The following is a 26,950-nucleotide window of genomic DNA, read 5'->3' on the forward strand; positions in this document are numbered from 1 at the left end:
TGAAACAGCTGACTGTTTAACAGTTCAGGTGAGTTTAACATGTACTGTTATGAAAATTCAAATATTTTAACATTTGGCGCCATTGAGAAAATAATCAGAGAATGCATTTTCAACCCCCTTCAATGACTTTCACCCTCTATACCTCAGAGCCCCGGCTATTACGCGTTTTGTTTTCGTTTCTTTTTTTTATATAGTTGTTAGTTGTTTGTCCACTGCAGTTGCTGGCGCATCCAGTAGCGCTGCTGTGTAAATATTATAAACGCCTTACAAGTGCGAAATTAGAGTTACGTTCGATATAAAGAAAGCGCGTGTAAGTAAATACGAAAAGCGTAATAAATTATCGAGACTCTAGTGCAAAGATTAATCCCTAATAGTTATTACCAATAAATATATAGTATTGTGAGTGTATGTGTGTATTGCAACGAGGACTTTTGAACTAATGGCTGTATAAATGTACTATTCATGGGAAAATCAAAGGAATATATGGCGGCGTATATAATCGAATGGTTTTGTTTTAGTGTCGTGACCTTAGTCCATTATTTCGATTTGTTTTTTCCCTAGGAGCGCAATTACCGACCTTCCCTTTTATTAGCCTTCTTTAGCTATTTTTCTTTTATTTTTTTCTATCATATGGCTTTTATCTGCTCCATTGATAATCCATTGGATTAAAAAATATTTTCTGCTAATCATTCTTATGGTTGGTTTCACATTAACGTCACTTCCATTACAAAAGACACCAAGAAAAATGTTAAAAAAATAATGTTTTGGTTAATTATTGTGATTTTTTACAAAAGAAATCATTGGAAAAATGTTTTCCGTCTAACATTGAATGTTTACATGAAAAACAATGCCAGTCACATATTAGAATTGTTTTTCCGTGTACGATAAAAAATATATTGGTCAAGTTTGCCTATAATGCCATACCGATAAAGACCCACCAGTTGCAGTGGCAGCAGCTGTGGGATCCAGTATTTTTTTCCTTGCTTTTCCAGCCTTAATCTCTCAAGGTTGAGCCATTGACAGCTGTGAGCTATGGATGCCACATGGAGGTCAAGTCGTGGGTGCAATCACCTCTCTGACTCCCCAGATCCCGATCCTCATCTCGATCTACCCACTTTACAGTTTTATTCTTGCAGTTTATTCAACTCGGGAGGGGTTTAAAGAACACAATGAAATGACCAAAACCTTATTGATATTCATATGCAAATCGAAGCCTCGTACTCGTTATTCCTTTCAGAACACACCTTTCTGGCCATAGGAAAATTTGGCTTTATTATATATTATGGTCATGTCTCGCGTGTCTGGCATTTTGAATTTTATTCCATTCTTTCGCTGTTTCCGGTGCTTTTTTTGGGCCCCTTTTTAGTATATTAGCCGGGTTGGTCGGTTGGCATGAAGAAAGTGACGCATAAGTTCTATATGGAGATGGTATTCCCAAAGGGTATATGTAAAGGGTCGGAAAAAACCCAATATATTTATCAGTGCCTTTAAAGTACATTAGTTATAGTAATTATTTTAATTGAAAGTACTGAAAACAAATTGATAAGTCGTGATGAAGCTATTGGATTATTCTAATTAGGCAATTAAAAAATTATAGAAAATATGCCCTAAAGATTTTGCTGATTATTATGGGAAATTAAGAAAAAAATATTTGAATTATAGGTTAAGAAATTGTTCACATAAATGTATTAAACCCACCTCAACACCCACAGCTTATATAATTCAGTTAAAAGTCAGGCCTTGCATTTTGAATTTTAAAACCATTTCCAGACACGGTTCGTATAATTCTGGAATTAAAAGCTTATTTTTAGAGCACATCTCCAGATGGTGAACTATATACCAGAGCGTGGGTAATTCATTCAATTGTGTCTACGTTACCAGAGTCACGACCACAGGAGTCCGTCCGATTGGAGCGTATCTCCTCCGATTCCATGCGATTATCATGATCATCATGGCGATCAGGCGGAGAGCAGACCAAAATTCCAAGTAGCTCAGACACTACTTTGCCAATTCAACTTATTCATTCATGGATCCCCGTTCACATTTATGTATCTAACGTCACGCCAATCCCACAGTACCTCACCGCCGTGTACCTCGTAGCACCCTCTCCAAAGTTTGTTGCAGTGTATGCATGTCAATCAGACAAAGCCTACCACTCCTTAACCCTTCGTCCCCGTGCCAGTACACCTTGCCTTACCTTACCTTAATTAGTTGCCAAATGGTATGTGTCGTGCATTTGGTACGTAAGCCGATTTGGTTCTGGCTATATATCCACACAAATACCTATAGCGACTCGTCTGTTTGAGTTTATGCCTCTCATTAGCAAAACATTTTGCGTCCAAAGTGGACTTTTAATAATACGATTTTATTTTCTTGCCGGACATAAAGAAAGACTTCTCATGTTCATTTGCCATTTTTTGTTTGTTTAGCTTTTACAAATTTAATTAGATTTCAAATTTCGCACTACCCTTGAAATAGTTTTTTATTTGAGCTAAACAAAAAAATGTCGCCTGAAAGCATTTTCTATTCGATCTTGACCCTCAGATTGACCCTTTGTTTTGAAAGATTTTTGCACGTCGGGATTAGATTTTGTTTTTGGGGTTTTTAACCCAAAGCACATGTTTTGAAAACATGTCACCCGGGCGTACTATCAACGGATTAATAAATAAAATACAATATATTTTAATAGAGTCTATAGAGATTCTTAGTTTAATCATTTAACGATTAATGACTGGAATCAATAGATTCATCAAGATGATAATGATCAGCTCTGGTTTGCGTAGATTGATTACTTTTTTGTAGCTTTTTTTTAACTTTAACTTTTAACCGAATTATATAAAAAACTACATTTTAAAGATCCAAATTGTTCAGCCTAATAGCCCACACAAATCAGAAAAATAGAAAAATACAGTAAATTATTTTTAAGCCGTGACATTAATAATAGACAAGGGTTATTTACACGTTTTTTCATTCAGGTTTGAGTTAGAGAGTTAGATTGTAAAACTAAAATTTTAAAATTCTCAAAATGTGTAGGCGTTACCCGCCACAGAATTTCATTTTGCATAATGATATGGTTTGTAAACAACTTTTGACACTGTTCTGGTTTGGTTGGTTTCATGTTTTGTAAGCAAGAAAGAACGCTTTACACTTTGTATTCTATTTTACAGGTCAACTACATAAAAGATCTTTAAAAACTATTAATTTCAATTAATAATTTTAGTGTCAAATGCACTATCCTTATGTAAAAATGACAGATTAGACAGGTAACTATTAATGTGCTCGGTGATTCATTTGTAATCTCCAATAAACAAATGGAACTTATTGACCATCAATAGTAGTGCTTCATTCAAAACCCAGAGCACCAGGGAATAGGCCAGGTGACGTTGACTCGCGAGTCGCGAGCTGCAAATTATAAATTTAAATTTAAGAACATTGAGCTCGCCCATTCGTGTGCCAAGGAAATCCACAGTTGTTGAGATACATCATCAGAGCAATTGAATAATAGTTATTGAATAATAACCCCAAAGTCCGTGGGAAATGCAACGGGTGTTTGAATTTTTGGGTATATTTGGTAGCCTAATCCCTGAATGGCCGAAAGTAAAGGTCCATAAACGGTCCTATCATCGGACAAGATTGGTAACAAAAGTCCACATAATTGGTAGTTGATAAGATTGTCACATAGCTGCATTATCTGTTTTCCAATCGCTATCACTATATGGTCGGATTACGCCAACTGCGCCATTTATCCGGGTTATGAGCCAACAACAATTGCTGGCCGGGTTCACGACACTGCGCCCAGCCCAATGACCACAATTTAAGGCTATAAAAATCGATGGCTTAACCTAATGCCTGGTTTTAACTACTGACGATAATATTTTTTCCGGCTTGCAGATCACGTAACTACGGACATGTATTACAGAATTCTAAAAAGTGTTGGATAATTTTTTGTATCTAAGCGGTTTCGACATGCATCTTAAAAAAAAGGGATTTGATTAGAAATGCTCAAGGGATGTTAGGGTTGGGCAGATGAGTCTCCGAATGAATTCCACTGAATTTATTGACATTTTTTTACTTTAAAGGGATTTGTTATGCGTATGACTGATCAAAGTATTATAACTCTAAGAGGGAACTAATTCTAAGTAATTTGAATCATCTTCCAAGCTGATTAAAAAACACCTAACGTGTACATTACGCAAACAGAAAGTCTTTGCGAACATCAATAAATTGTTAATATCAGAAGTGTGACGATTCAAACGTCTAATAAAAATGGTTAAATATAGCCTTTGCTAAGAAGGTAATTAACTTAGTTCGTCTTAATAGAATGAGAGATTTCCAACTCGGCCGGTGAATCCCACTAATTATTTAAAAAAAACACTGTATTTAGTTAGAATCCCAAATTTGAATTGATTAAACTAAGTCGATAAATGATTTATAGCCAGTGGATTGAAGTTTCCAACTTAACCGTTAGTATCGAATAAAATCAATATCAAAAATCTATGAAATGCCCCACACTGCAACCGCAAGCAATTTTCCATCAGGTTTATACTAAAGCCCACACAGTAATCTATTCGAACCACAAAGTGAGTCAGAGAGAAAGAAAATCGTATGCAGATCGTATGCACGTCACCAGGGAAACTCGATTTTGGTTTGGCAAACCACGCATCAGAGCCCCAGGTAATTGCTGGCTGAGAAAAAAAAAAACCAGAAATCCACTAGAAGTTTTATTCAAGACAACTGATCTCTCTCACCTGAACGTAACGCTTACGGCGATCTATTAGAACAAGTATGAGGTCAAGTCTAGACGGTTAGTGCACCCTGCATTTAATGTAGTTTTTTTTTATATTTAGAGGAATCATAGCAAAGAAATATAGAATAAAAGTTATAGGAAACATAAGAAATAAAATAAAAATCTTTCACATTTTAAAGGAAAGCTTTTCGCCAAGATTTCTGATGAGAAAGATATTAAATTTAAGAGATTGGAAGAATTTAAGATTTGCAACATACATATTTCAACTTGGTCTTCAAAAAATTTTAGAAAAATACCTTTATTAATTTAAGACATTCTTTAGTTTTGATTTTAAATCAACCATGCTTCAGTGGATCTATAAAAAAACTGTAGAGAGTTATTATTTAATAAATATTTTGTATACATTTTTAAAGTAAACTTAAACCTAAAATAAAAACTATTTGTTTTTTCTAAAAGATTATAATCTATAAGATTATAGATATTTTCTAAATTATTAAAATTTTTGATGTTAAAATCCTTCAATAACCCTATGTACCCTTGACCTCTGTCGTCCATCAACAGGTATTACATTTGCTGTAATTGCGGAACGTATTGTAAGCAATTGGCCAAGTAACGTAAGCCGGCATGAGAGAGATCCGTAAGCAACGTAATGGGGAAATTGAGAGAGTGTTGTGGGGCAAATGGTTGGGGTCTGTTTTGGGGTCTGTTTTGGGGTCTTATAAGAGCCGTGTGGAGAGCGCTGTCGCAGTCGAACGACGACTGACGATCGGAGCGCACGTGCAGATACAATATAAAGCGATATAGCGGGAGAATCGGGCAAGTCGAGAATCGAACGGAGTCGGGGACGGTACTGAAATCGAAGCACATTATGTACAGTGCATAGCGCACACAATTGAAATTAATTTACGCGTCGCTGCCCATCTGCATAAGTTCAATGGAAACAGAAGCTAAAACAACAGCCCAGCCACAGTCAGAGCCAGAGCCAGCCACTAGTAGCCGTAGAGTGGAAAATTGTGAAGAAAGTGCAACCGAATCGAATTAAAAATCGAATCAAGAAGAGACAGCCAAAGAGTGCAAGCTAAAAAACAAAACAAAAACAAAGAAACGCGTGTTCGTGTCCCATATGTTAAAGGTCAATAATTAAAAGGACCTTTTTTTAATGCAATAATTTATGTGACTGTTTGTTTTCATTCACGAATTGTCGAAAACTTTGTCTCAATTAATGTTTGTCTAAAGAAGAGCTGCAATTAAGTTTGGAAATAAAAAGAGATATAAAAGAAATTGTGCCGAAAACTTTCAAAGAACTAAAAAGGTTAAAAAAAGGTTCGTAAACTTCATAAACCAGAAATTAAACTTTTGACCCGTAGAACTAGTGAGTGTCTCTACAAGAAATAGAGTTAGAGGAAGAAAGCAAAGAAAGCTTTTGGAAGAGTGTGTGCAGAGCAGAAAATCATAGACAAAGAACAGAGAAGAATCAACTTTGACACTGCGATTTAACTAAAGACTTGAAGAAAATTGTTAGATTTGTTTTAATAATTCAGTTGTTTGAAAAAAGTTAGAAACGGATAATATAATTTTTAATAAAAATAAAAATAATAACTTCAATCCATTTACTTTAAAGTTCAAATCATATTTTTCTCAGTGTAGTAGTGTGCAATACCAGCTGCACATTTTTCGTATTAGAAAAGCTTTCACACTCTCCATTCCACTCACTCTAATCTGTCTGTCCTACTCTTTCGGGCACACTCCCCCTATCGCCGCAGACAGAACTTGAAACCGGAAAATGTAGGCCATCGGAATAGAATCAACTTCGATCGTTTCATGTTTTGTATATCGTGAGAGATCCCCCGCTTCCACTTCCATAATACCATAGCGTTCGGTTATATCACTGCAGTTGCGTCTAACTTATTCATGAATTTTTAACTCGAGGGATGTCTGTTATGCAAATTTATTCAGTTTTCTATCAAATGGGTAATGAGCTTGTAATTTGCCTCCAGCACACAGTTGAGGTAATTATTTTCAACTGGGATGCTACTCTTAGATAATTTGAATCTCGTGGCAATCACAGTTGAAAAGTTTATTACTAAAATGCACTTGCATTTTTATTTGTCAGCCCTCCCCCGCATTAGAAACTTACTCCCATTGAATAACATTAATTTTGAATACGTGAGTGGGATCACACTCAGAAATTGCAAATGAATATATTCTCAGACCAGTGTAAACAAACCGAATATAGCGGTCATTGGCTGAGTGACCGAAAGACCACTCGAACAAGATAAACAGAACTCTCGAAAAGGCGATGAGAAATAGTATATTCAAAATCCAAATCAAACAAACTGTTTATGCCGGCTCCCAAACAATTGCGACGTTCTAGCTTTTCTAGGGCCACGCCCCCAATCACTATATAGGGTTCTATGATAAACCCTGATCCGTTAACATTAGGCTGGGCCACGTTCCGGCCTTGACGATGTCACTTTTCTTTATCGCAAGGCAAAAGCGGTTCTAGGGGTCGTATACGTAATAAATGGCTTAGTTTTTCTTCATTTTTTCTCCGCACAACATTTTTTTTATTTTTATTGTTTTTTTTTCTTACGATCAATTGCCTCATAATATATAGTGTACTCTTATACTTTTATTTTTGCTGCCGCTGAAGTTGTTCATGTTTTCTCAGATTCGTGACTTTAATTGAAATGGCGAGTGTTTTTCGTGTTTTATTTTTTGTAATTTTTTTTTAGCTGACTTTTGTGTTGAGACATGGCAAAGTAACAATTTGCATTGAGTTATGAATACACTCAGAAAGTCTAAAGGTCCCCACGACCTTTGGGTTGATGGTGTAGACAACATTTCCAAAAATAAATTTAGACCCGGATTCCCGTAGTTTCGCTTTGATGATTCTGATTCTGAACTAATTTCAAAATTGTACCCATTTAGTTGTCTGGCCTGTGATTCATTATCAGGCGAAAATTTGATTAAAGTTCAATCGTACTTAGTATTATTCGGTTTTTTTAATCATACCGAAATGGTAAATTTTCCAAGCCTTCGCATAAACTCTTATATATTTTAGTGAATTATGTCATCCATAAATAATTCAACCTTATGCTGAACTCAATTGTCTCCTCCATCGGCTCAATTCAATTAATAAAAATCTCAATAAAAATGCACTCGATTTGCACTTGGCTGAGAACCAGTTGAACTTTTATTTAGCATCAAGATCAAACTAATTCTTTGGCCAGACTTGATCGGCTTCGATCGGTTTATTTTTTGGCCAATTATAGTCTGCAAAAAAAAAAAATAGACGTTGTCATTCCCCATTCTTGTTGTAAAACTGGTTTGGCCGACACAATCTCTTTACATCAAAGTCAATATCAGTTAACTACTCGAGACTTGTTTGCCAAACATAAACAAAACGCTAAGTATGGACACCGTGCCATACAAAAAAGAGCCTAACGTTTTTATTGTAAATGGAAAAACTTTTGTGAAGTCGCCGAATTCAAGGCACCTTGTGTACGCAATTTGCATTTTGCACAGACTGCATAACCCAGACTCATTATATTTGGGTTAAATGACATTCCAAGGTTCTTCGACGCAAAAATTAAAAATATATTCGATTTTGGTGTGGCGTGGAAAATTAGGACTCAACTAAGTTACATGATTTGAGTTACCAAAACTACACTGCATGACTATGTCTATTATTTTATTTGTTTACCTAGTCGTTTAGCTTCTAAGCTTAAATCGGCCATCTAGAAACTGACCTAAGCCAAGGGTATACGAAATTAGCAAACACCGACTAATTTTACCAGAACATTTCGAATAGAATTAGTTCCAATTTTCGAAAGGTGTTAATCTACATAAATATTTGGTTTTTGACGCAGTTCTAGGTGAACCAGTTTAGAAATGATGATTCCTTATTATCATTTTTGATATGGCTCTTTGGCCTTAGTCTTGTAATTTTAGCATAATGCAAAGTCATCGAAGTTTCCAAGAGAAACTTCTTCTAAGATGACTAGCAGAAAATATTTTTGGAGCCGTCTGATCTTCATCAGAAAAATCAAAGTTTAACGGCCTTTGGAAGAGATTCTTTTGCGAAAGTCCCTACATTAGACTGTCAAACTTCACTCACTGTAATGGAAAAATTCTTTATAAATGTGTTCATTATCCAGACAGTTTCGCATTACAATAACTTTCTTTGTTCCAGTCATACTTTTTAAACAAAAGCCAAGGCGGCAAAATGTAAAAAAATTATAAAAAAATTTTTAATGACGCATCTGTCGGGGTTTTGCGATTGGCATTGTGGACTATGATTCTATAAAGTGTCTAAAGCTAAATTGTGCAATAGCAACGAATCCGCCCCTAAATCTAATATTAATTTATAACTATTATTTTTTGATGGTTAACCATAAGGAATAAATGAAGTTAACGCCCCGTCGAGCAAACAGGTCGTTTAGTACTAGAACTATCATTAAAATTGTTACTATATGATTGAAAATGATTTTTTTCAGATGCTTGGGGTAATTAAAAATGTGAAATTTAAATAAACCGGTAAAGAGAAATCAATTTTCTATCATTAATTAATAGGGATATCTACAATTTTGTCGCTAAATTAATAGTTGTCACTCTCGTATATCATTTTATATAATCACACACGATTTATATTATTATAGATTGTTGACAAATAAATTCAGTGAATGCGTGTTTTTTTAAAAGCTAGACAGATTAATTGCAGATACACATTGTTTTTTTTCAGAAGTAGATCACTGTGCTCTCAAAAAAAAAAATGTTTGAACTGATAAGCCACATTTGGTGTGTTTTTTGAACTTGAAAATAGGGAATCTGTGCCATTTATTTTTGACTCATCTAATGAGCGTTTGTCGTGTTTTCTTTGCAGCTGTGTAACACCATTGTTGGAGTTTAATAATAGCCCACAAAATGACCCTCTTGCCAGATATTAAGGCTTCAGATGCCGCCTGCTGTGGCGGTGGGGCAAGCAGTGATGCCAGCAGCAGTTCCGGTAGCAGCCACAAAAACCACGATGGCCACGAAAGCGGTTGTCTGGGCATCAATTGCTGTGCCACCGCTGCCAGCTCGGAGATGTCCATCGACGATACCTCATCGACCTCCTCCCGGGGCTCAGCTGCACTGGCAACGAAAGTAACCAACAATCTGAATGGCTTCCAGGGGCCAAACTATCATCAGGCAGTGGCCCATGCCAATTTTGATCACTGCGAGCCGGTGGACATTGAGTTTTCCAATGTGCGCTATACTGTGAAAAAGTTTTCCTTCCCAGAAAGAAAATTCAGTAAGTTTTTGCTTAAAGAGAAACCAGTTTTCATCTTTGATTAATTGATTTTCCATTTTCATTGCAGTCAGCAAGGAAATCCTTCATGGCCTCAATGGTAGCTTCCGATCTGGCGAGCTGACAGCCATTATGGGTCCCTCGGGTGCAGGCAAGAGTACTCTTTTGAATGTCATGTCTGGGTTCTGGTGAGTATTTAAATATTAAACTTTAAATATTTATTTCTCCCAGTCAGCACTCATTACATTTATGTAAATTCCAAGTTAACTGCTGAGTCAGGCATTTTAGTTTGATTTAATTACATGTTGTTCATGCCATGCATGCCTAAAAAGTGCAGACGATGCAGTCTGTCAATCAGCACATTGTTCAAGTGTCAGTTGGGTTGAACAAATTGCTATTTTCACAATTGCACGATTTTGAATAAAGTTTGCAAATTGTAACGATACTTATAGGCCCTTTGCGAACTAAGATAAGGTCATTTTCACACTTCTAATATATATAGTATGAATCACAATCGCATGATTTTCATTTATACTTGGCCTCCCATCCCGGACATGATCGCATCCATTTCCTCTAGCTTTTGACAACAAAAAGTTCAAGATCTTTTGCCCACTGTCCATTGCATAAGTAGGACTTCAGACTGGGATCGGGATCGAGTTGGAATCGGAATCGGATGCAAAATTCTGTGAGTCACTCCCCACAAATTGAAGCATCTGGGGAGGGAAATCTGAGCTTAATCGCTTCGCTTTTTTTTGACGGCCAACTGACAGCTATTACAGCATATTTTTTGTAAATAAATATTAAATCATATACATATACAATGCACGTGCGGCAAAAAGGAAATCTTTTCGATCTCAATTTATAAAATATTAAAAAAAGTTTGCAAATTGCGGCGCTTGTGTTATTATCATAATTAAAAGTAATGGATGTTGGGGTAAAATGTGTGCCGGAGGCATTACACGATGTTTCATTGCTACACGTTATCGGTCAGTTAACTATGAACTTGAAAAACATATATGCCTCCAGTTCGGTTCACTACTCCGCTCCAGACATGTATGATATTTTTATGTCGTACATTGCTGAGCTTGTTTCCATTATAATAATTATTTTAATTGCTCGGTTTCGCAGATTTTTCTTTGCGATTTCTTTCACGTATTTTCACTTTATTTTATACCCCTATTTTATGTTGTTTATTCCGCAGTGCGACTGGAGTATCTGGAGATATAAAGGTTAATGGCAAGGAGATGTCTCCCAGTTCAGAGAGATTCCGTCAGCTCCTTTGCTACATCCACCAGGATGACTTGCTGCGACCTCAGTTAATGGTGGGCGAAATAATGTTGATGGCCGCTCATCTGAAGTTGGGTTTCAAGGTGACCAAGGCGTACAAAATTGATCTGGTAAGTACATCAGAAAGCTATATGTACATTGCTTTTAAATAATAATGTATATTTTCTTTATTAATTTAAGATCAAACACATATTATCGCTGTTGGGTCTGGATCATCGCTATAATGTCTACACAGCCAAGCTATCCGGTGGTCAGAAGAAGCGTCTGGCGATTGCCCTGGAGCTGATAAGTAATCCTCCTGTACTATATCTGGACGAGCCGACAACGTGAGTGATAGTACATAAGTACACTGGCTGATGTAATTAGAGCCATTATAGCCCTGATAATGATCGTCATCTGATCGGAGATTGGGTCTGCGATGAATAAACTTTGACTAGAGGAAGTGCAGTAAAAAGTTTCTAGCAAAAGCCATGCGTGACCCACAAGTCAAGTTTGAACCCGTCTATATGGCTTTTGGCTTATCAATAGTCTATATGTAGGGTATAGACTAGGTTCTGGTTCGATTCATTAAGTAGGAAGCAGTGCCTCATTTACCATTTTTATACTGATTCAATCATTTAGTTGATCCATCTATTAATTGTGGGATTATAAAGAGATTATCTCGCCAGTAATTGTTTGTTTGTCAGATTAACAATCGATTGAGTTATTCAGTTGGGAATAGCTTTAATAGGTATTGAATGGTATATAATGGATTAATCTTAATAGTTCTACGATATGAATTCATTACTGTAGAATATTTATATTTAATTGTTTAGTAATTTTTGTTGAAACGTAGTATTCCGAATTATCTTAACCAGGCCAAATCGAAACAAGTGAACTGGCCTGTTGATCTGGTTCAATAAATTGCACTTTTCACGACGTTTTTTGCATCAAGTGTCAATCAAACAGGTGGCTTTCGTTGTCTAATGGACTTTTATTCAAAATAAACTGGTTTTTGTACTTTCGTTTAATTGCATTTCAAGTTCAAGGCCCAAAACATCCACCTAGCATTAAAGTTCTTAATGTTCTTTGTTGTCTTTTACTTCGAAGTCTTTTAATGGCGAGTTTTATTTGAATGACTTTTCTAAAAATTGGCAATTAAACAGAGTTTAATCATATATGAGAGTTAATTAACTTTGGATACTTTTTGTGTTCTTTTCTCAGGGGTCTGGATAGCTCTTCGTGCAGTTCCTGTGTGGCTCTGTTGAAAAAACTGGCCTCCCAGGGTCACACCATTGTCTGTACAATCCATCAGCCCAGTGCCCTGATTTTTGAGATGTTCGATAAGCTATATACCGTGGTGGACGGCTACTGCATGTACCAGGGTCCTGTGCGGGAATTGGTACCATTTTTGGCCGATCAGCAACTGGTTTGCCCCAGCTATCACAATCCAGCCGATTATCGTAAGTGTTCGAGAACTACTTACCATTGAAACATCAATCTTAAGTGCATTTTTTTATATATATATTTCCCACATCTATTTGCATACTCCATAGTCTTGGAAGTGGCCGTGGGGGAGCATCAACGTGATCTGAATGAACTGATCAGTGCGGCGAATAAAAAGTATTACGAGGATGTCGATAGGTATCGCTACATGAGCAGTGCGGATATGTCACGCCTCGTGGCAACAATTAAAGGTAAGTTTTATTCTGTTGCTATGCTTTCGGGCATTAAAATTAAAAAAAAAAACAAACTGGTTTTCATTAAAAAAAAACTAAAGATTGAATGAAACTTTATGTTTCTGATAAAATCTTTATGATCATATTTTTGTGATTAAATTGATAAAATCTTTGTGCTCAATTTTTTTTTGAGGATTATGCATATGGTTTCTGACACGTGTTTGACATAAAAATAATTACCAAAGTTTTTTCACCTCCCAACTACTAGCTACTAGCTTGCATTATTTAATCATATTTTTTTCGTTGCTTCCTGCCATTATAGACAATATTGCCGGCAAAACACTTAGCAAATCGGATCAAGATCTACCAACAGTTGCGCTGGCGCAATTTTCCAGCTTCGATTATGTGAAACCGGCGGCCCAGGAACTGGCGCTGGAGGAGATCAAGGCGCTCAGTGGCACCACAGACATCTCTGGTCAAGATCGCTTCCAAGACAAGAAACATCAACAGCCACTTGCCAATGTCAATGAGCTTGCCAGGCAGCCAAATGCAATTCAATCAGCCTCGTTCATCATGCAATATTTGCTCTTGATGAAGCGAATTTTGGTCTGCGCCAAACGCAACTATGTGAGTAGAAACTTTAACTTTTTTATATATAGTATGGATAGTAAAACTTCATAGTAATAACTTAAGTAGGTAACAATTACTTTTAAAAGCCGGTTTAGGGCTGTGTCGCTTCCACTTGATGGCTTGTCAAGTTGATTTGGTAATTTGCTCAACGTCCTCGACAAAAAGTGAATCCAGTTACTACTGATCTCGTTTTCTGCGTAATTCTTAATGGCTAATCTCTTTAATGGCTGGTTTTTATATAATTTGTATTTTTTCCCCTACCTGGGGTTAATTATGTTTTTTTTTTTCATTATCTTCACATTATTATTTTGTTGGGTAAGTGTACATACATTTATTATTTTAATTTCTGCTTTTGTGAGAAGGCCATGCGGTTATGCTTTCTGATTTAATTTCGAAGTTTTATACAAAAAAATGGGTCTTATGAATTCTTTTAATGTGTGCCGTTCCAAGCTGTATAATGGCATGCATGTTGCATATTATTTCCAAAATGGTAATTGCTGAGGGTTTTCATGGTAAAATAATTAAACAAAAAAATACGTCTGAGTGCAGGTTTAATATCTTAACCCCAATGAACTAAGTTGTTTTTAATGGTCTTTCTGATGAAATGAAATCATTTCATTTGCTCAAAAGTTTAACAATATTTGCTTGAGTATTTTTAATACCTAGTTTTCACTTGAAATGACTTGGAAATCTCACGTTAAGTCAATATTTGATTAGGTGATTTATTTGCTTTAAATCACGTTTCAAATATACATTTGTCTCAGAGGGCAGAAGAGTTAAATGTTTACCATTTGAAATAAAAAACTGGAGAACTGTAGAACTGTAGGAGGTTAGCAAGATTAATTGGATGTTATTTATCATTTGAATGTGCACAATTAGCACTTAACATATATGTTTAAAATGTGAAATTGAACAAAGTGTTTGATGTCCAATTAGCAGGTAAACCCGCCTTCAGTGACTGCACACGATTAATATGGATCTGCATATTCTGTGTTCTGTGTGCGCAGTGCATCCGAGGTTCGAGTGAATCTTTTAGCACCTCCAAGGCTGATATTGACTTGTCAGTGTCGCAGCAACCGGACAACCGCCGATCAATAATCTCAAAGCACTCAACCGTCTCGTAACTCAAAAAGTAATGCCCCAACCGCCACAATGGCAACGACAACCTTCACATAGATTTTGGTTTTTAGAGTGTTCTAATGACCAACATGCACAACTGCACGAGCGCTTGTTTGCTTGTTTATTTGCCTGCTGCCCCCACTCGAGTGCTTAGCTCAGCTGCTGACTACCCCAATACCCCAAGATATTGTAAAAAAAACAAATACTATATTCTAGCTGCTTTTTATACACTGCTAATTTTGTTTGCAGAAGATGGAAAACAAGTAATACGTGTACATATACGCAGTACACAACAAGTCACGGCCAAGATAGGAAGAATTTATTATGAAAACATAAAGAAATACGTAAAGATTTTATTAAGATTCTTAGAAAATCCATAATTTTAATAATTAAAGGCTTATTGGTTGGGTATTGTATTATTGTATTGTATTATGGATATTATTATATTTAATCCTTCTTCGTGGTCACATTTTAACTCATCATTCTTTCTGCTGTTTTTTTTTAAGGGGGTTTACCAGAAAATTTAATTAAACATTTAAAACACATTTTGCTTAAAGATTTTAATGCAGATTTATGGGAAATTAGTCCACAAACAATTTCAGGAACCCTGTTTATAAATCGGACGGTTATTGGCCAAGTTGTAGCCTTCTTAAAAGCTACCTTTTAGCTTTTTTAAAAAAGACCCAGACCCAGAAATTTTGATAAAAGTATGAAAAGTATTGAATTTCTACATTTTAATTTAGATTTATTGGAAATCGAGCAACGATTAATTTATTTGGGGTATTTCGCTTCAGAATCAAATGGATATTGGACAAGAAAAAGCTCCTACAGAGGTCAAAATTACACTGTACTTGCATTTATATTTTTTTTTAAAAGCCAGAAAATTGGAAAAAAAAAATTTTTTTAAATGTAGATTTTGATGCACATTTATGAAGAACTGATTTATAATTACTTTGAGCCTTAAAATCGCTTAAGAATCGGATGTATGTATATTGGCAAACTTATGGTCTCCACAGGGGTCACAATTTCCGCTTATGAATCGAATAGGTATTGGTCAAGTTATAACCTTAGCAGAGGATTCATTGCACTTTTCTGGTTAACAATAGAAAATTTTATTAAAAAATTTAAAAATATTTTATTTATAACTCATATTGATGCAGAGTGATCACGAATTTATATACAAAGCGTTTAAGGTATTTATCTTTAGAATTGGGTGTGTTCTGACCAAGATATAGGCTTTGCAGGGGACCTAGTTTAATACCGGTAGCTTGAACTTAACATTTAGCAAACTAGTTTAATTTATACCGCAAATTACCTATAAATGCCTATAAACTCATTTAAATTCATAAAATGTACCTAGAGTCTCAAGAAGGACGCCTAAAAAACCAAACCCGTTTGATTTATATCTACTACTGTAAAAGCTAACAAAAAATTGATTGTTCATGTGCAATTTTATTGAACTTTCCGCACCTGTATCTCATGAATCTTAATGGCTTTATTTTTTTTTCAGTTTCTACTGTTGGCCCGCATCGTTTCGCACATTTTCATCGGCGTCATCTTCGGCTACCTGTACATGAACGTGGGCAATAGTGCCACCAGTGTACTGGGCAATTACGTCTATTTGTACGGATCCACTCTGCTCTTGGTCTACACCGGAAAAATGGCTGTGGTCATGACATGTAAGTGCTTACTGGGTATCCACGAGATACTCGTACTTAAAGCCTCGAGTGCTAGTTGTTCTCGAGTGTTTTTAAGTGGTTTCTCGCCCAGACATTGCCTATCCCATTTCCCATTTAATGGATCTGCGGCCAACACAAATATGCAAAAGTTGTCGCCAATTTTGGGGCCAAGACTGCAGCTGGCATTCGTGATCTCTGGGCAAGTCTTGTGCAATTACTATTTATTTTGGCAACTTGGTGCTTTGTCTCTGCATTGGCGAATTCTAAAAATTTCGACAGTTTTTTCTGTATGTCTGTTTGAACTCCGGATTAGCCAATAAATTTTTTTTTTGGCATTTTTGCGAATTTAAATTGGCAAATAGAAAACGAGATTATGAGCTTAGATTGTGGATCATTAGCTAGTCAGAGTCTATTTAAAGTTAACTAAAATATTCATAGGAAGATTATGATAAAAGCAATAAATTTTAATCAAAATTAAAGCCAGTTAATGACTGTATCGATTGTGATGATTTATAAATAATGGTCCTGTTGCTTTTTAAAGGAAGATAATGTCAAGTTTTTGTTTCTCTCGATATCATATTCCGCGCATTAACCTTCTTAGCAAGGCCTGTTTATTCGAGTCACTTTGTCATTTATAATTTCCATGTAAAGTGCCCCAAAAAAAATTAATTTTCTCACTTAAAAAATAAACAACGTTCCTGGTTGGTGCCCACTGAGTAAATAATTATAAAATACAAGAAATACGGACAAGCGACACAAGCTTGAGATTATTGTATAATAAAACCGGTTCGCCAGCGATTCTCAAAGTATTTTACAATAAATTACTCCAGTCAGGAGAATCTGGGGGAATGGGGTTGCACATGGAGATGGAAATTGGGGTTTGGGGTGTGGGGTCTGAAGGGAGTATAAGCTACCGATTGTTACCGGTTTCGGTTTACTGACCTGACCTACATATGTATGCCTTCACCTTCGTGCGCTTTCGCATCGAATTTAAATGACATTTCTCAATTGAATTTTTTATTTACAGTTCCGCTGGAAATCGACATGCTAACCCGGGAGCACTTTAATCGCTGGTACAAGCTGGGTCCCTACTTCCTCTCATTGATCTCCTTCGAGATTCCATTCCAGGTTAGTTGTCATAATATGTGAATAATATGTACATATCTAATATTAGCATCCGATATGCCGGTGATCATTAATAATCATTTGATGGCGAGCCATCATAGGTAGCTGTTGTTGTTCAGTGATTTGCCAATCGGGTCATTAAGTCAAATTAACGATGTCCGAGATTTATTCGCGTGACAGCGTCAGATTATTTGCAATTTGTAGTAATTCTTTCCCATATTCTGCCGCATTATTCGGAGCGAAATTGCTTATATCTTCCACTAAAATAATTTTTTTTTTCTTTGTGATTCACAAACTTGTCCGAAATGTTGGTGAAAAAATTCTTTGTTATGTTGATGAAAGCTTGAAGCGTTGTTTAGAGTTTGATTAATTATCTTTTTGACAGCAAAAAAATTACAACTATATTTTAGGGAATTCTTGGAAAAAATGGGTTTGAAAGATTGAGGCAGAAATAGTTGAGGAATGCGAACATTTCATATAAAATACTTACAACACAAAGTGTGGGGCCTTTAAACAACATGTTACCCAAGCGAATTGAATTTTAATAAATTTTTTATATAAAACTATGGCTACTTTTAGTAATAAATCAGTCAACCGTTTGATCGAAGTTCAGCCAATAACGAATACATTTTTTAAATCTATAAATTTGAAATTTTTATTGTAGAGCTTCTGCACTGCCCTGTACATTGTGATCAGTGTACATCTTACGGGCAACGATCATGTGGACTCGTTCCGGATCTACTACTTCATGTTGTTGGGAATACTGGCCTCGCTGAGTGCCCAGGCCTGGGGCTTTTTCGTGGGAGCCACGCTGCCAACAAAGGTAGGTTCTTTGCTATTTTTTGTTGCTTCTTAGAAATGGAAATTAATATTATTTGAAAAAAATCCACACAGCTTGCCGTCTTTCTGGGACCCATTCTGGCGGTGATGTTCTCTGTTTTCGGATTCTGCACACGCTACATCGACATAACCCCCATTTTCCGTTGGATGTGGCACTTGAGCTACTTCCGGGCCGGATTCCATGGAGCTCTAAATGCAATCTACGGCATGGATCGACCCCTGCTGGAGTGTCCGGACACTGTAATGTATTGCCACTTCCGTAGCCCGAAGGTCTTCCTCAAGTACATGATGATCTCGGACGTGCACATGTCCGACTGCTTGCTCCTCATGGGCATCGTGATTGGTGTGATGCATGTGCTCACCGTGTTTACCCTTTGGCGGAAGTTGAACAAACGATAGAGTGTTGGTCACTATATATAGCCCTATTTATAGCCCAGTTTTTACTCCTATTGTACATAGTCTTGGGTGTCTTTAAGTTACAAATTGAATTTATATATTTAATTTTTGCGTTTTACAATTGATCAACAATCCATTCCACATGATTACGATGATGAACGAAAAATACCTAGCTTAATTATTTATTAAAATATTCAAAGAACTATTGTATGCAAGAAGGCTTTAGGGTAGCTTACTCCAGTTTAAGTGCTGATATACCAAAAAACAACAAAAAAATCTTTGGAAAAAATTATAATTTCAGACCCCATCACCCCCATAGTATCCATCTTGCCTAAAATTGTCATGCCCTGAGTTTGGTTTCCTCGAGAAATCCAAGCTATGCCAAATCTTGAATATCAATCTTTGTCTTCAGAGTACCCCATCAGAGCAAAGATACATTTGTGATCCATATTTTGTTTTCTATTTAGTGTCTAGGCTTAGTTCTATGATTAAGTTTGATTTATGTGTAAACGGAAGATGATAATGTATGTATAACTTGTATAGTGAACGCTTTAGATGTTTTTAACCTTTTTGATTTTGTAATAAAATTTTGGTAAATTTGAGTTTTTTTATTTTTTAAAAAAATACTTTTAATACACTTTATTAGTTGCAAAATGCAGATGCCAAACACAATAAGTTAAATACATTGATGGGGGTGACAAAGGTAATAAGCCTTATATCATGCTTACAGGCTAAGGACAATAATGTATAAAAATATATATCCCTTTATGGATACTCGATGAGGAATTGCACATAGAAGTAGCACACTACATGGTGGACATGCGTGCATATCGAATGATCTGATCGTGGTTAAGAGGAGCGTCTGTGGATAACTGAACCCTTTGCCACTGACGCGATTCGTTGGACTTCCTGATGGCCTCTACCACTGCCTGGACATAGAGACCATCCTCGAAGGTGGCTGCTGTGGAAACTGGTGCCTTAACCCAGGACGATTCCTTGCTACCAAAGGCTTCCTTCAGGGCGCCCACCATCTTGCAGAGGCCTTTGATATAGGGACGAGGAAGCAAAGAATTGTTGGTGGAAAAGTGAAGATCCTGCACGTCCACATAGACAGCTTCCTCCTTGGGTTGTCCCTCTTTCAGTACAAACAAGTCCCCGCCCCGAACAACCAAGTGGCCTTTGCTGCCGTAGATGAGGACCTCCTGAGAGAAGGCTTTCGCCGGCACTGTATGACTGTGGAGAGCCACTGTCACCAAAGTACCGGTGTTGAGTTCCATTTGGAAGTTGCAGAAATCCGGTGCCGTGATCTGCCTTATTCCGTTTATTGCCGGTGTGGTTTTGGTGTATGAACGCAAGACTCCATGCACGCGGATGGCTTGTTGCTGGAGCAGGAAGGTCACCAGGTCCACCACAGATCCCACATGGTTAAGCGCCCCTCCACCCATCTGGGCATCGCACATCCAGTTGTACTTCTCCGGGAAGAGAGTGCCCATTTGGACGCGCACATCCATGAGCACTATTTCGCCCAAAGATCCGATTAGTTCCTCCTGCAAGCAGCGTCGCATGTGCGTAAAAGCGGGCAGGAATCTCAGCGGATGATTAACCAGGGAAATCAGAGTGGGATAATACTGCGATGCCCGAACCATCTTGAGGGCATCCTGTTGATGCAGACCCGCAGGTTTGTCGCAAACAACATGCTTCCCAATGCCCAACGCCTTCACCGAGATCTCTGCATGCAGGAAGGGTTGACAGACAATGAAGACCAAGTCCACATCTTTCCGCAGCAAGACATCATCGATGACGTTCGTGTGGAACTGAACATTCTGCGTGGTGGCAGTTTCTTTGGCCTCCTTCAGCGTCCGCCCCCAGATGGCCCGCACCTCGAATCCCTTCTCGCGAAGCAGTGGCACCAGCACATTGGCTATCTCGCCAGTTCCAAACACACCTACGCCCGGTAGCATTATTGGAAAATGTAAGAATGTGCCTAAAAGTATTTAATTTTAGTTATAAGTTTCACCTTGTTTTTAACGCTACTTGCCTTTTGCTCTCTATGGTTTGATCCCATTTACAAGTTCTATACGACTACAGAGCTTCAAGATCTTAATCTTATGGTTCGAGTTGCTTATTTTAGGTAAATTTGGGACTTGGTTTAAAAAATTGTTAAAAATATTTGTGGTCAAAGATGGGTGTTATTTGTTATTTATGGTTTGGTTATCGATAAACAGCTGGTAATGTTAAGATAACAGTGCAGTTAACAGTTTCTGTTAGTGTTAGTTTTATAGCGTTTAGCTTCTGTTAGTCAGGGTTTATGTCTTGGATGGTTCAACAAAAATTGTTCATACGACACGTTGGTTTTATTTAACATTTTATTAAAAAGTATATACAGTTTAGTTTTTATATAGCTATAAATTATTAATTATTAAATAATTAAACACATAAAAAATAACATTGGATCAAATCATTTAAAAAAGTAGGCTCATAGAACACGCTCATTTAATTTTTGGTTCGAAATCTCAAAATCTTAAAAGAATTTATTCTTTCAACACACACTGACACACAAAAACGGTAATGATTGCGATTGCTCAGTGGGTGGCATCCTTATCGGCCGGCATCCTGATCTCCACCCAAACGATGCGCTTCCTGAAAACAGTGAATGAACAGGAGTCGTCTGACAAGATAGCTGGGCAGCTGCACACAGCAGCCATTGATTCACAGGATTCAGAAGGAGCTCAGGTCCTGGGCTCTGAAAATCTGAGTTCAGCCTTGCAGCACATCATGAGTAGCGAAAACAACTCTTCTCACGTCTATATCGATGCTATGCACAACCCCAGTACTAAAGGAAAGCAGGATTATGCTTTGGGATCAGAGTCCTTGAATCGTATGTTGGAGGACATCATGGCGCCGGCTGGTTAGTTTTTTCTCGCCTATTCGAAATAGATGGTTTTTTTTATTTAATTTTCCTTTTCTTAGCCAACGAAAACAGACGGTCATTGATTTTCGATCCGGCCGTTCAAGCTTGAGTTCTTGTTTTGATTAAATTTAAGTTTTAACGCTTTTAAAAGCAAGTTAAGTTTTTTTTTTGGTTGGGAGATAAATTAATACGCAATGGTGAAATTTTTACCAAAATAAGTGACTATTTACCTTGATTGTTTTTACATTAGATCTTTACAAGCAACCATTTTGGACGAATAGGAGGATAACAAGACATTACATAGTCTGACACTGGTCAATACCACTTCAGGGCTCATAATCACAGCTTAAATAGCAACCGACCCGTCTTGAAATGTCCTGTTTAGTCCCACACAGTTACCAGATCTCTATACCTGTGATGGTTCCATATCGAATGCGGTCTAACTAGTTGGCTGGCCAACCATCCCAGCCCTTCATTAACCACCATTCCGTTTCGTTTCGCACCCTTCCACCCCATGGACCATGTGTGTTATTGCAGCTGTCAAAGCACCCGGCATGCGGAAAATGATTCTGCAGCTTATTACAAGCCGGCAAATGTGAACTTACTGACGATGGGCTTATGGCACGCTTCAGCGGCCATTTGCAAGTCGCAGGGAGTGTTTGGCTTAGAGATGCTACAAGGTTTATACAAGCTCTATATATAAATATCATAGATCATATAGAAAATTACAGATTTTAAGAAAATATTATAGGTTTAAAGTGCTCATAAAGGTTTGTCTTAAAAGTAATATTTTCTTGAAAGTAAGGGTCTAATTGGTATGAAAATAGTACTTTAAATCCCTAGACTTTTATTAGAATATCAAAAAAAACTATCATTAAGTTTTTTGTATTTACATCTTCCCTATATAGTTGTTTACATCGCAGAATGTTTGTGTACTATGAGTGGTTTCGCCGTGTGATGTGGAGGATGTGGGCGGACATAATGCAAGCATTGGCAAGCCAGGGCAAACAAATGTCACAGTCGACGCATTGCCTGTCATATGGTAACCCAATTAGTGTAATTTGGTTTAAGGCAGCTGCCGCCTGTCTGCCATCTCTCTCACGCTGTATATGGCCCCTTCGTTTGCTGCTTGTGGAGCTTTAATTAAACCGCACAAACTGCACAGGATCCAGTCAGTCAGCCAGCTGGCAAACAATCAACTTTAAAGCAAAACCAAAGCTAGGGGCTTGGGCAAACAGCTAATGAATGTTGCTCTCACTCTCTGGGCCCACAGGGCATAAGTTATTGCCACGGACTTGGTTTCGTCGTCAAAGGTGCAGCCGAAAGGCTTGCCCCGCCTAAGGGTAAAATGTGTGGACACTGCGGTGGGCTGACTGGGCACTTACCTCGTCTTATTGGATATTAAGACATTTAATCGAATAGATTACATACAGACTGTGTTCGAAAGGATTTATTTAATTGTTGCCTTAAGTTGGATAGAAAACTAAATAAAGTTTCCATTTAAATTTATTCCAGACATCCCTTATAGCCTAGACACCACAGAATTGTGGTTAATTGAAAACGTAGCGCTAATGAGAATATTGATTACACTGGCTGATCCCGGCTTAGTTTAGCTGAGACTCTGTCTGACCGCAGGATTCCTGAGGGCAAGAGAAACAGAAACTGAAACCTAAACCTTTCTGAGACCAAACATTAATCATATTTAAGCCAGATTAATACTAAATGTATGGCCCGAAAACAGAACGAAAACTGGAGGGTAGACAACTAAACATTTAATAAGCCAAACAAGCGAACGTCGACGCAATTGTACGTGACCTCATCTCGAGGTCTGAAACTCCTAGTCCAATTCCGCGTCTGGGCTTCAGACCGAGTCTGAGTCTGAGACTGGGACTGGGACTTGAATGAATCAGACCGCACATAGATCTCTGTCAGAGGCATTAGCATTAGTAGCGAAACAGGGGCGACCAGGCAAAGATAGTTCATCAAAACTGACAAGCCCATTTCGCTGTTGGGAGTCTCGGCTTGCTTTCTCTTCCTATCTAGTGACATAAACTGCAAGAAATAGAAATAATGGAATATGCTCCAAAATGTATGCTACAGTTTTTGATAAACTAAATAAGGTGGTGGCCTAGGCCAAAATGATTCATGTTGAAGTTTTTATGCTTTAAGAAAGGTTTTCTAAAGGAGTATGTATGTAAATGCAGTATTTATAGTAAATATTTCTAATAAAGTTTATTTTATTTAAGTGTAGCCATGTTGGAAGCCATCTCTGAATATCCACGACATATAACAAAACTGCTGGGAAACCCGCGCCACTCGCCATCGTCATCGCCATCGCCTTCCTCCACTCCACCCAAGCCTCTTCAGCTGGAGAACCACAGACAACAGATGAGAAATATTCATCAGCATTTACGTCACGCAGCGTGCAAAAGTCGCTAGGGAAAGAGTGAGATAGATGGAGAGAGACGGAGTATAGCGGGGAAAAGAGCATTGGGTACGGGAGGAGAGAGTACCCGACACTGGCTGTCAGTAGATTTATGTTGACATTTCAATGACAGTTGTGAAAATGCTTCCATTTTGCCCGAGTATGTTGGTTGTGACGGTGGCCGGGCGACTCGCCTGTCTTCTCTTTCATCTTAAATTTGCGCAAATTGGTTTATCACCGAAAGCTTAAATTATTTCCAATCACGTATCAGTCACGAATTGTGGGAAAGGATGTGTCGCGCCGGTCACGCGGATGTCACGATCCTGCCAGTTCAATAATCATGCCACACGCACTTTTCCTCAATTGCAAAGCCTTGTAAGTTCAGGAAAAAATGTCCTTTAATGAAAGAAATAAATAAACTGAAACTCTTAAATCATTAATCATTCCAATATTTTTGGGAAGAATGGGTATCTGTATAATTATGAAATCTTTAAATTGACATCAAATTGAAATAATCAAAACTTACTATCCTTAAGGATCTTATGAATTTACCGCCCAACCTTCTGAGAGTCAAAAAACAAATTACTTTCGTGTCAGCCATCAATTTTTATTAACTTGATTAAGTGCTTTATGGCAGGCCTTGGGGAATTCTGGTTAAGCAACAAGTTATTAGCAACGGAACGGAAATTCCAAGTGGGTGGAGGCGGTTGCCGAAAGACCAGAGGCAAAGCCCGCCCAAACACCCCTCGCCCATGGGATCCTGTGACAGCAGCTGGCAGAGTCGCCTCTTATACAGCTGGTGTCAAGGAATAATATTTGCATTGTTGTAGCTGAAAGGGGGACGACTTAAGTGGGGCTTTCGAGGGCTGAAGGCAGCATGAGGTGGTTGCTGGTGGGCCCAACGTTTCAGCATTTCAATAAGCTAAAGCTCAGCCTTGGATAAGGATATCGTGGATTTGGGGAAAAGGACGGGTGCAGTGCAGACTGTGTGCTGCCGACGGTAGAATTTCATTAAGAAAATAACATGAAGTTATGAAACAGTTACCTTCATAGTTAACTGCATGGGGAATTCCTAGAGTTTCATGAATGTAACTTCCTTTTTCCTCAAAAAATTTGTCGGAAAATTGCAAATTTATGACGGTCTCATATTTTCAACAAGTTTTAAATTCCATTTCAGAAAAGAATCTACAAAATGTGTAATAAAAAATTAAAGTAAATCGTTTACACATCGATTAAACAACTAGATAACTTAATTAAGTTTTGAGAAAACAATTTACTTGGAAAAGGTTGTATTAAATAACTCAGAACCAGATCCAGGGGGATAATGTGGATGAACCAATATTTGTTCCAAGCTTTTCAGGAAACTGGAAAATTTCATTTACTTTCCCTCAAACACAGACAGACAAACGTATCCAAAGTAGAAATTTTACATTTGAATGCATTCTGGATTGTCTGGGTGAATTCCATTAGCAGAGATAACGCCCTGCATATGAAGTTATCCTGAACAAACGAACCCATGGCTATACATACAATACATTTATACAAATAAAGCCTGAATAAAGCTGGGAATAAAGCTGGTCACTTGCCTTAATTAAGCTTGAAGGTGGGAGCTCCCTTTGTGCATGCCGTATCAAGAGTGTGGATGCCATGCACTAATTGAAGCATACAAATGCATATGAAAGGATGTGCAAGAACAGCAGAGGATACATTATTACACTTTCGGACAAGATTTTCTTAAAATAAATTATAAAAGAGTTACCTTATTATTCCTATATGTTTGAAAAATATAGAATTTTCTTATTGAGTTAAAATATAGCTATTATTATGGCCATATATGTTTTGTGTCGGCTTGGATGTTTCAACAACAGCTTGACCGAATGTCCGACAACCATATAAAATGTAATTCACAAATGAAGATTCATGTTTTGGCTCTGTCCAGCTCCTCCCTCTTTCTGACTTCTGCTGGACATAAATCAATGCATCCTGACTCGGCTCAGCATCCTGGCATGCATGTAGCGTTCATATGTCCAGGGTTATGTGGAGGTTTTCTCCCAATTCCATTTGGTTATTTGCCAAGCTCGTTAAATGTTTTCCATAGGCTCGAAATGCAAGTGAGTTTTGCATTTAAAGTGCCTCATTGCGTGCACAACCATATTGTGTATGACAAAGCCAAAATTTGTGTCGAATACAATTAATTAACTTGTCAAGCTTTAATTATGATTACTATCTCATGATGGTTTTTTTTTAATAAAAAACTATCAGAACTATTTTCCCGGCACCAACTGAACTCGGATCTAGCTTTTGTTAACAAGGATATCAATATTTATGTTTATTAAGATCAAGATTTACAAATCATAATTTATAAATATGTATTTGTAATATACATTTGGTAAAATAAAGAAATTTTGATATATTCACCTAGGTTTGTATGTGATAGGTGATCTAATAGTTTAAGCGATTGGTAAAAGTCGTAATCAAATAATTACGATGCCTTGTCATCACTAAAAAGCTTGTTTAATGCAGATTTCCTGTGTTTTATTCAGTTTTTGAAGAAATATTGAAGAACGGGAGACATTATCCGAGTAGATGTATTTAAAGTTTGTCTATGGTTACCAATGTAATATAAGAAGAAATTTCCTGCATTCGTCGTATCTGCAGGAAAAATGGATTATTTAGAATCCTAGTTATGTTTATGATGATTTTTGACTTACATTTCTGTAACTGGTTCTATTTTTTTGGTGGATTCTTACGTGATTCCTTGCGCCAGACATCCATAAGGTTCTTTTGATGAATTTTCTGCCAGACGACAATTTTTTTTCGGTTTTCCAACGAAATGCGAT

The 26,950-nt window shown here is 37.3% G+C and overlaps 3 protein-coding genes across 4 annotated transcripts; 2 read left to right on the forward strand and 1 right to left on the reverse strand.

Annotated features, from left to right (window-relative positions):
* The first annotated feature begins 214 nt into the window (after positions 1–214).
* LOC108130920 (ATP-binding cassette sub-family G member 1) lies at positions 215–19,376 on the forward strand. Of its 2 annotated transcripts, none has more exons than XM_017249603.3 (12): positions 215–310; positions 9,633–10,043; positions 10,111–10,228; positions 11,242–11,437; positions 11,508–11,653; positions 12,531–12,769; positions 12,863–13,003; positions 13,308–13,612; positions 16,245–16,413; positions 17,441–17,541; positions 18,203–18,361; positions 18,433–19,376. In XM_017249603.3, exons 2-12 carry the CDS (start codon positions 9,674–9,676, stop codon positions 18,775–18,777), a joined length of 2,289 nt encoding a protein of 762 aa, XP_017105092.2. In that variant the 5' UTR covers positions 215–310; positions 9,633–9,673; the 3' UTR covers positions 18,778–19,376. The 2 variants fall into 2 exon arrangements, with proteins under 2 accessions (XP_017105092.2, XP_017105093.2); XM_017249604.3 differs by lacking the exon at positions 215–310 and adding an exon at positions 5,486–6,070.
* A 25-nt stretch (positions 19,377–19,401) lies between these two features.
* LOC108130921 (glucose-fructose oxidoreductase domain-containing protein 1) lies at positions 19,402–20,967 on the reverse strand. Its single transcript, XM_017249606.3, has 2 exons — positions 20,813–20,967; positions 19,402–20,758 (listed from the first exon to the last, which is right to left on the reverse strand). The coding sequence occupies exon 2, from the start codon at positions 20,733–20,735 to the stop codon at positions 19,581–19,583; it is 1,155 nt and encodes a 384-aa protein (XP_017105095.2). The 5' UTR covers positions 20,736–20,758; positions 20,813–20,967; the 3' UTR covers positions 19,402–19,580.
* Positions 20,968–21,235: 268 nt separating this feature from the next.
* Positions 21,236–21,839, forward strand: LOC108130923 (uncharacterized). Its single transcript, XM_017249608.3, has 2 exons — positions 21,236–21,682; positions 21,745–21,839. Exons 1-2 carry the CDS (start codon positions 21,343–21,345, stop codon positions 21,792–21,794), a joined length of 390 nt encoding a protein of 129 aa, XP_017105097.3. The 5' UTR covers positions 21,236–21,342; the 3' UTR covers positions 21,795–21,839.
* The last annotated feature ends 5,111 nt before the right edge of the window (positions 21,840–26,950 follow it).

This window comes from Drosophila bipectinata, chromosome 2L (assembly GCF_030179905.1).
Source record: "Drosophila bipectinata strain 14024-0381.07 chromosome 2L, DbipHiC1v2, whole genome shotgun sequence".
Lineage (NCBI taxonomy): Eukaryota > Metazoa > Arthropoda > Insecta > Diptera > Drosophilidae > Drosophila > Drosophila bipectinata.

Excerpts from the sequence above, each read along its gene's own strand:
- LOC108130920 (XM_017249603.3), top strand. The coding sequence starts at position 9,674 with ATGACCCTCTTGCCAGATATTAAGGCTTCAGATGCCGCCTGCTGTGGC. Across the intron at positions 11,438-11,507 it reads AGGCGTACAAAATTGATCTG|ATCAAACACATATTATCGCT; the intron begins GTAAGTACATCA and ends TATTAATTTAAG. Across the intron at positions 12,770-12,862 it reads TCACAATCCAGCCGATTATC|TCTTGGAAGTGGCCGTGGGG; the intron begins GTAAGTGTTCGA and ends CATACTCCATAG.
- LOC108130923 (XM_017249608.3), top strand. The coding sequence starts at position 21,343 with ATGATTGCGATTGCTCAGTGGGTGGCATCCTTATCGGCCGGCATCCTG. Across the intron at positions 21,683-21,744 it reads GGACATCATGGCGCCGGCTG|CCAACGAAAACAGACGGTCA; the intron begins GTTAGTTTTTTC and ends TCCTTTTCTTAG.
- LOC108130921 (XM_017249606.3), bottom strand. The coding sequence starts at position 20,735 with ATGCTACCGGGCGTAGGTGTGTTTGGAACTGGCGAGATAGCCAATGTG.